The following is a 15,437-nucleotide window of genomic DNA, read 5'->3' as shown; positions in this document are numbered from 1 at the left end:
GGGAGAAAAACTAGAAGGAAAAGGCCATTAGTACCTCCCTTTTGAAAGTTGTTTGAAGAATGTCAGTCTGTCATAAGGCACTGAAGATGCTAATAGCTCTCTTAGAGGAGAAATTGGCAAGAAGCCAACGATTTACCTTCTGGGTGACTAGATCTATGTTCTGAAAAGCTTGCTAAAATGAATTAAGAGGAGTAAGTTAGGTTGCAGTACTTAACAGAAATGCAGACATGGCTAGGCCATGTAATAAGTAAACGACCTCACTCAAATATGACTCCTAAAGCATTGGATAGGGTGGTTCTCTGTGGCTTTGGTCTGTGTGACATTTTTCTGAAGAACCAGCTTGCAGGCTGTTAGGTATGAGTGCAATGTGTGTTTTGGCCCAATTCCTGGTTGCTAGATTTGTGTTTTAACTGTTATGTGTTTTCTTTCTTGCTGTTGGTCCCTATTCAAAGGCAAAGACCATTGTTAAGAAAGAAGGAGGCATGGGAGCATGGAAGGGTCCTGTGCTTGCATGGCTTTGAGGGAGCTGAATGAGTGAGAGGCCCTGAAAGAAGGGTTTGTGGTGTTGGAGGCCTCTTCAGTCTTTTTTCCCCAGTCAGTAAATTCAGTCCCTAATTCCACTGTGTAATCTGCAAGCTGAAAGGGACCTGGCTAGATGGGGTGGCATTAGGAAGCAGGGCCTCCTGTGATGAATTAAGACTTGAGTGAGCTCAGCTCAGGCAGACTGGTGAAAGGCAGTGACTGAGTGGACTTGTCACCAGTATCGAGAGAAGATGTCCCAGGCTACTCTGCTAGAAACCTCCTTGGCTGCTCCCAAGTGCCTCTCCCTTCAGTGCTGAATGGACAGGCCCTGTGTTTGCTGGCAGAAGGGACAGGAGGCCTTGAAGTTCTGCACTTTGAAATAACTTTCTGTATCCCATTCATTATCACTGTAGTCCACGCTGTAAACCAAATCCCAGGAACCCAGACCATGCAGAGGATCTGTCAAGAGGCAGTTAGATCCAAGAGTACAAAATTAAGATGCATCAAAGAAAATTGTTGGCAGAGAACAGCTGCTTTTTTTCAAGGGCTAGCAGAACACAGCCCTTCACTTTACCAACCACTCCAGCCGCTCAGAGTCCATAGCTGGTTTAATATCTGTATATTAAGGAGAGGTGACATTCAGCAGGTCATCCTCAAAACAAGCAAGGGAGAGAAGAAAAGTGACTTGGAATGAGACTGTTAACAGTACAGAATAGGAAGGAGATTTTAGGATTCTGAGCAGTTGCTGTAAATCAGAAGCAGGAGCCTCTTGTCAGAAATTTGTCATCTCAGTAGGCAAACAGGAGGAAATCTCAGAATTATTTCCTTGTATCTTCAGCCATCCCGTCTTTTATACAGTTAAGTTGTCCCTGCCTCAGGCAGTTTGCTTACATGTGTCATATTGATCAGTTGTCCAAATGACAAAAAAAAAAGAGAGAGAAATAGGACGGATCATGAGCTGTACCTCCAAGTCAGTCAGCATTACCTAGATACTTCAAAACCAGGAGAAACGCACATTTTTCGTCAATCTGTGCTATGTTCTGGTGGTAAGAACACATGTCCTGGGTGCGTATTCTTACTAAAATTAAGAGATCATAAGCTGTCCAACTTTGTGTCTTACAGGAGTCTTCATCCCTGAAGCCTGAAGGCATCTGCCTCAGTGCCAATGGGAGCAGTTTTGTGGCACCTCTTTTCAGTGATTGGCAGCAACTCCCAGCTGAAGTACCACTGACACGAGAAGGGGAAACATTAATTTGGTGTCCAAAGGGACCAGCTATAATAAATCTGCCAGGGGTTGGTGGAGTGAGGGCACCAGGTAAGAGGGTGTCTTAAGGTGTGTTTAGGTTTCCTTCCGTATATTTACCTGGAGACATTTAAGAAGCTCCTCACAGCTGGAGGCCATATCCCTGTGCAGGACTGCACTCCTGATTCAGTGAATGCCACATGCTGTTCCACAGCAGAAGGATGCAAGGCCAGCATGAGTCAGCAAAGCTGCTGCAGAGAACAGAACCTTTCATGGCCAATCTTGCACCTGGCAAGCTAGGTAGCGGTGCTCACCTTATCTGTTTTCTCAGTGCTATAACTTCCAGTTGAGGGGCAGTAACTTCTGGAAATAGATACAGCTGTTTCCAAAGGGAACATCTGCAACTTCAATTAGTGGTTCTAAAATGGCCGAGATATCAAATTGCTCTTTAGCATAAAAGTGAGGCAGTATGTGTAATTGGGGAGCAATGAGATGGTTGCTATGGTTGACATGGTATAGAAATAGAGGTTGCCTGGGAGAAGAGCTGTAGATGGCGTGAAAATATCACAGGGAGGAGGGAAGATGGGAAAAACAGGCAAGTGGTTAGGAAGAATATCTCCTGGGATGTGGCAAGTGCCCACAACCTCCCACACCTTAAAGAATATTTCATCTCCTCCTCTTGCCCTGCTGCTGGTTCACCTTTGTAGTAAATCCCCAGGAGTTGGTCAGTTACTTTGCAGAGCCTGCTCTCACCTTAAAGCATGATTAGTTCTACTGACATGCAGTAACAGTATGGTAAGGTGAGTTATGAGATATCTCCAGCTGGATCCACAAAAGAAAACCTGAACGTGCCTTCAGATTCCTCAACCCTCTTCATCCTGACAGACTCAGCAATGTTTCTAGAAACCAGACCTTGTTCACCTTTGGCCCAGACCATTCGGTACCATTCTGACCCCCTGCTTTGGGCGAGTCCCCAGACCACACGTTTCTATTTTTGACAGTAATTAATTTCATCTGTTGTGCTTTCCCGTATTCTTTAAAACCTGTTGCAGCCTGGGCCTCCCAGAAGTATTCTACTTTCTATTCGTTACTGCTGTATTTTTCCTTTCTCTGTCCTGCCTAGTATGGTTCTCAGTTAATTTCACTCTCACTTTGTTCCTGTTGAGAAATTTTTCTCCCTCTTGGAGCTGTCTTGCTGATGCTGTCTTCTTTCTGTGGCTTTTTACACCAAGTTCTCTGCTTACAGAGTTCTGCAGCTCTTAAGGATTTCACTCTGCCTCCGTGCTGTTCTGAAGTTCGTGCCTATTCTGTCCCTAATCAGATGCTCTATTCTTTCCTGATGTTAGCACCTCATGGCTCCCTTTACACACAGAGTGTTGGGTTGTGCCAGTGTCTGGTGGAAGTATATCTGTGACTGATTGTCCTCCCAAAGACAACTAGGTGGGTGATCTGCTTGGAAGCTTAAGCTAAAGCCCCCGGAGGAGCGCAGATTGTGTCACCGGCTCTGCTCAGGTTCACCTGATGCTCTTTCATGTGCTGCCTCTCTCTCTGCTCAGTCCTCTGTGTGCTGCACTGCTAAGCCCCCAGTCAGGGCTGGGTACAGTCCCTGTCACCCTGTTATCCAGGTGTAGAGCCACACAGCAGGCGAGTCCTTTGCTTGGTAGAGAATTGAGGTTTGAATTATCTTCCCTCTCTCTGCACTCTGCTTTGTGCTTTCCTGTGCTTTGTTTGTTCAGTTTCCACAGATAAGACACATCTCCTGTTGCGCATCCATGGGGCTTTATTTTGGTGGTGCTGTGTTTTTAACTGACTCAGTATGTCAACATGAAAAATCATTAAACACTATTTTGAAATTTTCATAAAAAATAAAACCTCATACATACAATAATACTTTCCTGCTCAAACACCATTGGCTTCCCCTTCTTTTATAGGTGCAGTTTAAAATCCCTCATTTTTATGCCCTATGTGATTCCCTCTGTGACCTGTTAGATGATGGTTTGCACGCTCCCTTCCACTGCTCCGTAGGCGACACACAGCCCTGCCCTGGCCCTCCCTGACAGGCTCTCAGTACTTTGTTGCAGCTTCTTACCTATTAATTTTCAGATGATTTTCATATTCCTATTAAAAATGTATTTTCCATTTGCTGGTATACAGTGATTCTCTCTGAGAAAACCACTAAAGAAAATCTCTAAGGAGAGAGATTTTTCGATTTAGCCATTGACAAATAAATAGATACTTATTTATCTATTTCTGCACAGTGTTTGAAGACCTAAAATTAGAAAGTGGATGAAATAAATCTTTACTATAGACTTTTTCAGGCCATAGGAGGCAGAACACTTGCTAGTGACTGCAAAGCACTGTCTGAAGCCAGGTCCTCATCATTCTTAGCTGCTGAATCACACACTAGAAAGCTAAAGCCACAGTAACTTTTCTGATAATGTTTTTATGATAATAAGTAGTTGTTGTAGCCATCACATGTTGTGGGAGGAGGGGAAGAGGCTGTGGGACAGCCCATTTGTTGTGATCCACGGTGAGCTGGCTGAGCCCTTTGCTCTGCTCATCTCTGGTAAAGCAACAGAGCTGGATATACCTAGAATTGCTGGGACTGCTGCATCTCCTCAGGCTCTGGAAGGCAGCAGTTAGGCACCAGTGTGCATGGCAGCCTCCCCCCTCGGGTTCAGAATCTGTCTTAGGCTGTTCTGGGGGTTTACACCAAGCTCCAGCTGTATTCGTCACCTGATGTCTCTCCACTTACCTTGCCTGAGAGTCTCCTCTCATCTGGCACAACACTGCTGTTAAAGGATAAGGAGGAACAGAGTGGGACTTGTCCTGTCAACCTGATAAACACATCCAGGTGCATCCCTGGGGTGTAAGAGATCGTGTTTGACTTCCTGAGCTGGAACCAGCACGTGAGTTCAGGACTGCACTGAAGCACAGATGCCTCCCTGACTACAGGGGCTGGTCCAAGGCCTTCTTTGTGCCCCTGTTGAGATAGCTGTGGCTGGCATAATTAACTAGTTATTCCTTAGAGTTGTTGGGGGAGGGAGCAAAGACACTTGCTACACAGCCTGGTGTTTAGGATGCAGATGTGGATAGATCCCGTTCCCGTCTCTCTGCGCAAAAGCTCAGGCTTTAGCCAGCGGGGTGGGAGCAATCCCGCTCTGTCTGGCAGGGAGCGAGCTGGGGGTCGCCCATGTGATGGGCAGCCCACTGTGCCTTCATCCTTTGGGTTCTCTCTTGTCCTTTGAGAAGTTGGCGACTGGATACAGGCATCCAGCTTTCCATCTAGATGTGAGAGAAGAGCTGCAGTGAGAACCTCCTGACTTAGAGATGTGGATGTGGTGGTGCAGGGTTGGGGTCTGGTTCCTGTTTCTTGATGGCTGCTTCCACAGCCACTCAGCCAGTTAGTGCCTGTGGAGGCCCCACTGGGCCAGTTGCCCTGCGGGAGCTTCTGGTCAGGCCACAAGAGCTGAGGCAGCCAACACTGAGCCTCCTGCCCCAAAATACACTCCCAGTTTTCTCCATGCTCCTTGAAGGCAGACCAAGATTGGGATGTAAACAGCATGTCAGTCATAGGCGTGCACAATAACAAATTGGAAGGTGCTTTGAATAGTCAGGATGAATGAAGAAATAATCCCAAGAGCCCAGAAAGTAAAGTGGTCACAGCAAGAAAGAACAGAGAGGTTTAAAGTGAGGAAGCGCAGAGACCCGATCATACCTTAACATATGCTGAGCCCAATACAGCTGTTGTTAGAACTGGGAGCCTGGGATTCTGTGTATGTGAGTGCTAGCATGTTGTAGACTCCTGTTTACCCTCCACAGTTCAGGCCAGAGGCAGCCACAGCTGCATGCCCAGGGCTGGGCCCTGTACAGGTGCTCTGCCTAAGGCAGGTGCCTCTCCCTGCCAAGAGAAGAAGATGACAGTTTCCTTTGATGTGAACTTAGACCAGAATCTTTCCTTTCTAGAACCCACCACAAATGCCCCCTCACACCTTTTCAGAATCTCTCCAGCCCACCCCTGTGTGGAGCCATCCCTTTGTACAGTTATTGAGGTCTCTGCTCTTGCACAGTGTGAGCTGTTGCAGGAAGGTGTGCGTGAACTTCCTTATGCTGTGCTGTAGAACTTTCCGCTTCATGCATTGGGGTTCTCCACGGGTTGCCTCCCCTTTTGCCCACAGCTAGGGAATCATATAAGCATGTCTCAAGGGTTGATACATCTCTCTGACTTGTTGTACCAGGGCAGGGCTGTTCCACAGTGCAGCAAGGATGCTCAGGTACAGAGAAGCTAAGAAATGTTTCAGGGATGCACAAGTCTATAGTAAGGAGGATCTGAATAGTGAATCCAGAGTTGTTGGCTGTGCATTGGCTGTGAAAGCAATCTTTGTGTTTATTTTAAATTCCTGAGCCCACCTGACTAGCTAGCAGAGCTTCCAAGTCTCCATCAACCAGAACTGGTCCCATTGGCCAGCCAGCTGCACACTTTTCAGGTTGCCTGCTGGAGGAAGGAGCTGTGTGCCCTTCAGGTGCTGGGAGTGTGACATTGCTTCCAACAGGGGCATGTTCACTCCTCTCCCCACCGCCCAAGGGGTGGCCTTGGTCTGGCAGAGAGATGGGACCATAGTGCAGTGGGAGACAGGACGGCATATCTGCAAAGATGGGATGAGAGGCAGGACCCTGCTTAGAGCTCAGTGCAGAACCTTTTCTCCCTTTCCTCTGGTCTTTACAATCTCCCTCCCAAGGAGCTGTGGCTTGCCATGCTTGGTACAGTCCTGGAGTGTTTGTGAATGACTGTGTTGTTTCATTTTCTCCGAATGGACACCATTTGGGGCTGGATCCTTTTTCTCACATTGGCACTGAAGAAGCTGCAGTTAGAGGCTTCACAGCCTCAGAATGAGAGAGTCAGTTACTATCTCAGGGTTATTATGCAATTTCAGAATGAAAGAAATGGCAGTCTTTCAGCTTGCGCTAGCTCATGTTAATTTTGCAAATATATGCACTCTAAGAACCCTCATACACTGTTTGACTGACCTCTCCAGAGGTGAACTTTGTTCAGTAGAGCATCAGGAAGACTGTGTGATCCCAGGCTCAGCTCTTTGCTGAAATGTAGCAAAAGGTGCTGAGCCATAGTGATATCTAGGATCTTCTTGTAAGAGTGTTTTCAGAAGTGTCCCCTTGAAGAGATATGTCCATAACATCAGGTATGACAGCAGGAAGTTAGGAAGTCAGTTTTTAATCACTGTACCTTGTGTGCCTTGATAACATTTTCAGACAGTGAAACTTTGTTATTTTTTATCAATGTACTGTTGGTGTTCACTCTGTAGGTAGAATCTGGCCTGGTAAGCCCAAATTGTCTTAGGGACAAAGGAGGGAAAGGGTGTGGGAAAGACAAGGGAGGTAATGAGAGATAAAGAATGCATCCTGGATGGGGAAAGGGCTGATTTCTGTGTGATCAGATGAGCAGTCTCCATCTTCTGGATGGCAGGGTCTTGGGAGCTGTGCAGCCCAGATTTGCACCTGCCATCAGACAGATGCACACACTGATGAGATCCCTGCCCTGAGCTTTCTCTTTTCCAGGCTAAACAAGCCCACCTCACCTCTCCTCAAAGATGTGCCAGTCATTTAATCATCTTTTGGCCCTTATGTTCGTTCTGATTTATTTTACCAGACAGAGCATCATGACTGATTTCAGCACAGTCCCTCAAAAGATTACCCAATTCTATGGCCTATGGCATCATTTCACGAAGGGGAGAATCTGGGTCCCACTACCCTGACACTTGGTCTCTGTTTTCAGCATGGTGCGTTGTAACTGTGGCTCTTCCAGTCCTGATCAACAGAATAACAAGACCTCTGAAGTGTGATAGATAGTCTGAAAGACTAAAGAAAATAAGAAGCAGCAGCTTGTATAGCTGTCCTTGAGAGCCCTTCAGACCAGCCCAGAGTTTATTTTGCAGATACAAGGGTTTTAGGTGCTTCCATTTAAAGTAGCAGAACACAAGGATCTGCTCCAGCAGCATGACCTCCTTTTCTGCCTCTACAGCCATCTGTCTGCTTGTAGGATCATCTCTCTCGGGCATCCTGTTTGTCACAGTTACCCCAATGCACTGTCCTTTCTTTCAGCCTAGCCTGACCTCCCTGCAGAGCCCTGTCTGCCTGACTGCTGAGCACTAAACCCACGGCATCTGCTCCTCTGTTCTCTCTCCCTCTGTCTCTTTGTACATGCAGACAGCCCTGGATGGTTAGTTCACACTCACTGCAGAGTTTGTGTGGCTTTGCTCTCCACTTGCTATCCTCCACCAGAACCAAATTAATTCTACACTCAATAGACCACATAATCATAGAATATGTTAGTTGGAAGGGACCCATAAGGATCACCAAGTCCGACACCCTGCTCCTCACAGGTCTAGCTAAAATTAAACCATATGACTAAGAACATCATCCAAATGCTCCTTGAACTCTGACAGGCTTAGTGCTGTGACTGATTCCCTGGGGAACCTGTTCCAGGGGCCACCCACCCTCTTGCTGAAGAACCTTTCCTAATGTCCAATCTGAAATCCTCTGATGGAGTTTCATTCTATTTCCTTGTGTCCTAGTGCTGGTCACCAGAGAGAGAAGATCAGCACCTTCTCCTCCACTGCTCCTCTTGAGAATGCTGTGAACAGCAATGAGTGTACTCAGCTATATATACTCTTAAAAAAAAAAATCAGATTTTTCCTCCCTTCCCACTAATAGTCCAGGAGTGCAGCTGCACATCCTGAAATGCTGCCTCAATATTAGTAATGGAAATCCATCCTCTAGCATTGCCCAGAATAGCTGTTGTTCACCACCTCAGGGATGATTTGTGTAGTGCCTCCATGGTCAGGTCCTGCTGACAACACCCAAAGGTGGCTGCTGTGTAGGAAGGGCTGTATGTGAGCCTCTGTGGCCCTTTGGGGTGAGGGTGCTGCTACTTCTGCACAATGATAAGTAGTGTGATCTGTGCGGAGAAGGGGAATGCCCTTTCTTTTTCTGAAACTTCACTGAGATTGTGAATGAGGTGCATTTGTATATTAAATCTTTCCGTATATTATGCAGCAGGCACTTTGTGTGGGTAAAAGGCAAGTAATGCTGTGAGTCAAAACTACTTAAAAGGCAGAAAACAAGTTAGCAAACAAATATATGGTCATGTTTGTGCAGTGGTAAAATACAAGGGCTTCATGATTTTCTACTAAATATAAAGCTGATCAGTACAGTAATGATGAGGAAAGGGATTGGCATGAACATGGAGGTGGCTAAATTTATAGATGACTCAGTTACTGAGGTCTAGAAAAAACTGTGAGGAACTTCAGCAACTAAATTGCACAGTCGTCATGATCTCCCATTAAATTAATTGTCAAAAAAGCAAAATCAAACCCACTAGAAAAATTAAACTTTCCAGACTCCTTGTAAGAGCTTAATTAATAGAGTCATGATAGGGTGAAATTTGTGTGTCACTGTGTACTCCAACTGAAGATCTTTATTTAGTGCAAAGCTAGTGTTAGGTTATGTTATGATAAAATAAAAAAGTAGGGAAATATAGAAAATACAGAAAATACAATAATTATATCCTGTGAATCTCTGGTGTTTCTTCTCATATTGTGTACGTCTCTTACTCATTTCAGTGGCTGTGGGGATAGGTGACAGCAGTTCTGAAGGGACTGAAGAAAGTCTCCTCTTAAGAAACAGTCGGTAAAGAGTAGGGGCTTTCTGTCTTGGTGGGGACATGGTGGATGGGAAGTGCACAGGCACAGAGCTGACTGCAGAAATCAGAGTGTGGCTGAACACACAGAGAGGGGATTCATCCAAAATGAGAAATGCAGTGCTACTGAAGAGAGGATATTTATTTATTTAATGTCACAGCTTCTGAGTGTAGTTGGAGAAGGCTGTGCAGGGTCAGGGATCTGTGTTCAGAATGTGCCTGGAGATGAGCTCTGTCCAGATGTTTATTCCAGGCAAGTTGAAGACAACAGTCTTCAGGAGCCTGAGAATAGATTCCTTGTACTGGTCAATGGAACTGAGGGATTTTGCCATTTGCAGTGCGGTTTCCAGCCATGCATTTCATTGTGATAGAGCTCTAGTAAGGACAAATACCTCGCAGTGACCTGCACAGCATGGTTCCAGTCACCATGGCTGCAATGTCAGTCACACCGCTATGTGTTTCTGGTGCACGTAGTTTTGGTTAGTGAGAGGAGGGATGTGCCAGGCTGTATGTTTAAATCCTCTGTCTGTGCAGCTGCTCCCTCAGGCTGTGTAGAAAAAGCTCCTCTGCCTGATGAGCACTTGGATTCACAGTTTTGGGCCTGTGTGTTCCCTCAGCTGGGCACGGCCCTTGCAGTGGTGCTGCTGCAGTGGGCTGAGGAGGTCACTGCTGCCGCTCGGGGTGAGCAGGGGCTGGGCACAGGCCGGGTCTAGGGCACTGTGTTTGCAGTTCAGCCTGGAGTTCATGTGCTGTTCTGCTTTATCTCTGAATTTAGTTAAAAAACAGTTTGGGGTTTTGGTGTGCATGGGTGTGTGCAGTAAGTCAGTGTTTCTGGCAATAGCCTCCTGAGAACCAACTGCTGCAGCTGAAGAAAGGGAATCTGCCCCACAGTGGGTCTGGAGCAAAGTTCTGGGGGGCTGCACTGCTTCAGAGAGTCACAGAACTCCCAAATTGTAGGTTGGAAGGGACCTCTTGAGGTTGTCTAGTCCAATCACACCTGCTTAAGAAGGGTAAGCAAGATCAGGTTTCCCATGCCTGTATTCAGTTGGGTTTTTATCTCCAAGGATGGATGCTCCACAGCCTCTTTGTACAATCTATTCCAGTGTTTGACCACTCTCACAGTAGAAACAGTGTTTTCTTGTGTTCAAATGGAATTGCCTGTGTCTTAATTTGTGCCTCATATCCTGTCATTCAGCACTACTGACAGAAGTGTCTGACTTTCTCTTCTTCGTTCCATCCCATCAGGTATTTATTTATATGTATTGAAAATATCTCTCCTCCATGCTCAACCTTGCCTTGTATGAAAACACTTCAGTCCCTTTATCATCCTCACAGCCTTTCACAAGACTTAGTCCTTCTCCATTCATCTCTCCCATCTGCCAGCAGCTGCTGGCCCTGCAGCTTGAGCCTTCTCTTTCTTCCTCGTGTGCAGGGGACATTCCCGGGGGTGAGGGGCTGCCAGCCAGAATGCTAAAAGCCAGGCTTTGTTCACGGCCCCGGGGGGGACAGCTCAGCTGCCTGGGCTCAGATCGCAGTACTGGAAGCAAGCAGCAGTGTTTTTATGCGTGTTACTGCTGCAGACGGGCCCCTTCCCTCTGCAGCTGGCACTGTCACCAGCCCTGCCCGGCTGGCAGTGCACAGGCTGGCACTGGGTGCCTGGAGGGATGCCCATGCGCAGGCACGGTGACTGCACGTGGCACGAGGACGAGGCTGCTGGTGTTGGCGCTGTGCACCAGGCTGTGTTCCCCAAGTGATGTGGGTAACCACTGCCAGAGCAGTACCTGGGGTGTGCAGGCACCAAGGTGGCAGAGGCTGAAGCTTGGAGAATGGTGAGAGTTTCACTTGGCCCCAGTAGTAATGCTGAAAAATGGGACCAGATCACTTCTATTCTGGATGCCCCAAACAGCAGGGGTGGAGGTCTCAGTGGTAGGGAGCTGTGTGAACACTGCACAAAAAATCAGTGGGGAACCAGGGTGCTCCTTGTGAGCACTGCTGGGACCTCAGCAATGCCAAGGCACCAGCAGTGCCTTCACAATTGCCATTGCCTCAAGGATGAGTGAGGTTTTGCTTCTTGCAGCTGCACAGAATGCCCCAGAACACCTCCCGGGCCCTCCTCATCTGCACCTTCTCCCACTCTCCCACGCTGCTCCCCATGGCTCACTTGCAGCATCCCTTCTGTGCACAGGGACTTGCTTCCCAGTGCCTTCAGCCATACACCAATCCCACATCGAGTGGCAGAAATGCCCCTGAACTTAGTGCATTTTGCACAGTGATGGTTTTTAGTCTAGAGGGACCATATTTTTAGCCAATCTGACAGAACACAAGTTCAGAAAATAGCTGGAGATGCTGTGCAAGTAGTTCTGCTGAGAGCTTAGAGCCAGTCTCTCTTTGGGCTGAAAGCTGCCTTCTGGGCATATCTGTCTGATTAGTTGCTGGCAGTGAGTACACCATTCCAGTAAAGTGAGTATGACTGCTGAGCATTGGCCTTTCTCTGACTTCTTTCTGTGTCCTTTTCGAGTCTTTCTTTGAAATACCAGCTTGATTGAGCTATTTTAGAAGGATTGAGATCTGCCTAGAAAGAGCTGATGGGAGGTTCTGGAGGCTGGAAAGAATAACATTGTCAGAGAGCAACAGTTGTCTGAAAGGTGAGAAATAGAATTAGATGTTCATTTTCAGTGAAGATCTGTGACCCTCCAATCTATAGGAGGAATTAAAACCTATGAAAGACTTAAACCCTATAAATTATACATTCAAACAGTTAAGTTCTAAGTGCCTATCTTGTTGAGTGGATGTAATGTCCAGAGGTAGGTATTTGCAAAGACTGGAATCAAAAGAGATTTTGTGCTGCCTGCTGTGTCCAGGAAAGTGCTGCAGGAAGGTCCTGTACATTGGTCCTGCATCCAGAGCCATCTGATGTGGGCAAACAGCGGTGGCTCTGGTCCTGCCTGTCAGCATGGCAGACACTCACCACCCTTCTTTCTAATAAATTAATAGGGCCTGGGCATTATGGCAGCATTTTGCCAAATAGCTATATAATACCCATGCTAATGTGAGCCCCCAAACTGCTTTTTTACATTCCCAGGATCTTGCTTGCTCTTCTTTTGCTCCTCTTTTTTTCCCTAAAGAGAGCAAAGTCCTGTCTGGGTACCTGTTTGTGCCTCTGACAGAACAAGCATTCTTCTTGTCTAGATGCTCCTCACAGCAGCAGCCTGGGAGTACACATTTGGATTAAAGAAAAGCACTTCAGAAGAGAAAAAACCTGTAATGAATGATGAGAGATTTGTTATCAGTGCTGCACCACTCCAGTGAAGGGTGAGTTGGCACCTGCTGACTGGCTTATAGAGCCCTGTGGTGAGTAGGGCTTGGACAACACCAGGGACACCTCTCAGTGGTAGCTGCCATGAGGCAAGGCACTTCTGTCTGGAAGGGATGATTCGTCTGTGCCAGTGGTTACAGGCACAGCCATCTGGCACAGGCAGGCAGCTCAGAATCAGAGAATCAACTAGGTTGGAAAAGACTTCTGAGATCATCGAGTCCAACCTTAGTTCAAAGTGCCTGGCTCTGTGGACTTCAGAACATGTTGGAGCTGAGTGGCAAATTGTGCTGATCCAGAAGTAGGATTTCTTTCCTTGTTGCTGAAAAGAGTTTGCTCTGTTCTCTGAGACCCAGGTATTAAATTGGGTCTCAAGTGCAATTTGAAGTCTTGCAATCAAACCCATGCTGAAGTGGAATTTTTGAGGCGAAAATATCAGTAGCTGGGTGCTGTCTCATCTGCTTCTCTCATCCTGTCTAATCCCTTTTCTCTCCCCAGGCCAAAGAACTCTCCATCACCGGACTGATATCCTGGAGACGGTGATCCTGGTAAATCCTAATGTGGACAGCATCGTGTCTGAGGTAAGGATGAGGTGCCAGCGAGTTCTCTCCACATCAGCTCTCCTGACTTGACATAGAGGTGATGATCATCACACCTTGCACCTTCTGGAGAGCGTGAATGTGCTGCCAGTCTGCTGCAAGGTGAGGTGAAGTGGCCAAGTGTTCTGGTCTTGCCAATAACCAGGACATGTGCAGTGACTATGATGTGACATGGAGCTGTGTTGGGCAGACAGTAGCAGTGTCTTTCCTCTTCAATAACCAACCTTCTTGTACGTATAAAACTTAGGGTTTGGCTGTTTGTGAATAACACATGAGTATTGCTTGTCCATGGGATTAGGATTCTGGGTGCTGGTGAGGAGTACAGGCAACTTCTGACTGCAGCACTATGTCTGATGGTAACAGGTCCGCTCACTGGTGTGTGATTCATCAGCCCACAAACTACTGATCCTCTGTGGACAGAGCTCAGACCAGGAAGGAGACTTGGTCCTGCAGACAGGGACCTTCACTTACCAGAAGTTTGCTGAGATACTTTCAGACCCAGAGGTGAGTGTGACCCATAATCCAGCATGACCCCTCCTGTTCAGAGTGCACGGTAGAGCAACACAGCCTGCGCCCTCCTTCTGGTGACAGATTTGCAGACAGATGGGTTTGAAATCCAGAAAAAAATTGCACACCACAAATACTTCATGTTATTGTCTTGGGAATCCTGCTTTAACTCCCTGGCTTAAGTTTTCCAGTGTGTAGGCATGGGTGATTCCTTTAAGTGTTCAGCTTGAAATAACCTTCTAGACTGGCTCTGCAGTGGGCTGGAACTCAAAATTTCTTGAAGCAGGTCTTAACACAACTGTGGGCAGCTTCTGAAAACACCCAACAGAGGCCATCATCACTCTGGTAAATGTGGGTATTTCTCTTCCTGTCATAGTGCAGCAAGTATGTTCACAGAAGGTTAAGAGTGTTCATCAGGGGTTTGTAAAGATGATGAGGAGATGAGTAAATACTGATTAAGTAACTACGTGATGATTACATAACTACAAATGTCGCTGTTTAATTGCAGAATTCTTGCATCATTCAGATTGGAAAGGCACACAAGAGGTCTGTAGCCCAACCTCCTGCACAGAGCAGAGTCAGCACTGAATTTAGGCAAGCTTGCTCACGGATTTGTCCGTGAGGCCTGGAAAATCTTATAGGGAACCCCTGAACCGCTTCTCCAGTGCTTATTTCTCAGCTAGCCATACTATAGCTTTCCTGAGAGACTTTACATTGTGTTTCTGTTGGCACTCATTGCCAATACAGATGTTCTCAGTTTTTGAGAAGCCCTACTTCCACTGATCGTGTGCCAGATGCTTAGAATGTCTTCATCTGAGTGACAGGAATGGCTGAGTGATACTTCGACAATTGATATTATTACTGCTGTAATTGAATCAGCATGTATGGTCTCCTTCATTTTTTTAAAGCTGGTTGTTCTCATTTATTTCTGGTATCTTGTTTATTTGGACAGGAACTAGTCAGTTAAGGGCTGTCTAAACAAGAGAATACAGTGTGCTAATCTCATTCCAGATACTTAGGAAGTTGAGGTGTAATGCTTCTTTGCTCGATATGTACTCAGCGTAGCTGTAAAGAGCCTTGGAAATTATATATGGACCTTAGTCCTACTTATTAATGGTGTAGCATGTCCCCAACCCTGTATGTGTAGCAGAGGTGGAGTCATGACTTTCAAAGTAGGTTCCAGGAAAGAAAATGAATTAAAAAAGAAAGTGCTGTGGCACTAGAACTGCACAGAGTGCTCTATGATGTTTCACTAGCCAGTGAACGACAGTAAGTTCTGACAACGATGCTTAGCATTGAAAAAGTTGTCTCAAAGTTAGAATTCATAAATCAGAAACAAAAACCCCAACCTGCTGCTTTTGAGCCCAAGCCAGGGACTGATATCCCAAGTTATACAGGAAGAAGTAAGGAAAGAGGACAAAGTGGCTCCTGCTTTTCTTTTCTTTCCTGCGGTCTTGGCACAGTACACTCCCAGCAGTCAGGAAGCACAACAGCCCATCGACATTAAGAATTTCAAAAGAGATCAAGACATGCCCCCAT

At 46.6% G+C, this 15,437-nt stretch overlaps 1 protein-coding gene across 5 annotated transcripts in view; it reads left to right on the top strand.

The window, feature by feature from the left end:
• The window catches only part of MAP1A (microtubule associated protein 1A), a 56,679-nt gene that overhangs the window by 27,060 nt on the left and 14,182 nt on the right, over positions 1-15,437 (top strand). For 4 of the 5 annotated variants that reach the window (XM_051796704.1, XM_051796706.1, XM_051796708.1 and 1 more), the window contains 2 exons: positions 13,291-13,373; positions 13,755-13,895. In XM_051796704.1, the coding sequence (XP_051652664.1) occupies positions 13,291-13,373; positions 13,755-13,895 (224 nt within the window). Of the gene's footprint in view, positions 1-12,047; positions 12,125-13,290; positions 13,374-13,754; positions 13,896-15,437 lie in introns of those variants that run through there. The other variant, XM_051796709.1, reaches the window with a different exon arrangement.

Source organism: Manacus candei, unplaced genomic scaffold (genome assembly GCF_025592945.1).
Source record: "Manacus candei isolate 608988 ecotype Guabito, Panama unplaced genomic scaffold, ASM2559294v1 h1tg000046l, whole genome shotgun sequence".
In the NCBI taxonomy this organism is placed as follows: Eukaryota; Metazoa; Chordata; class Aves; order Passeriformes; family Pipridae; genus Manacus; species Manacus candei.
The sequence above is the reverse complement of the archived record's forward strand: the minus strand, read 5'-3'. Positions and strand labels throughout refer to the sequence as shown.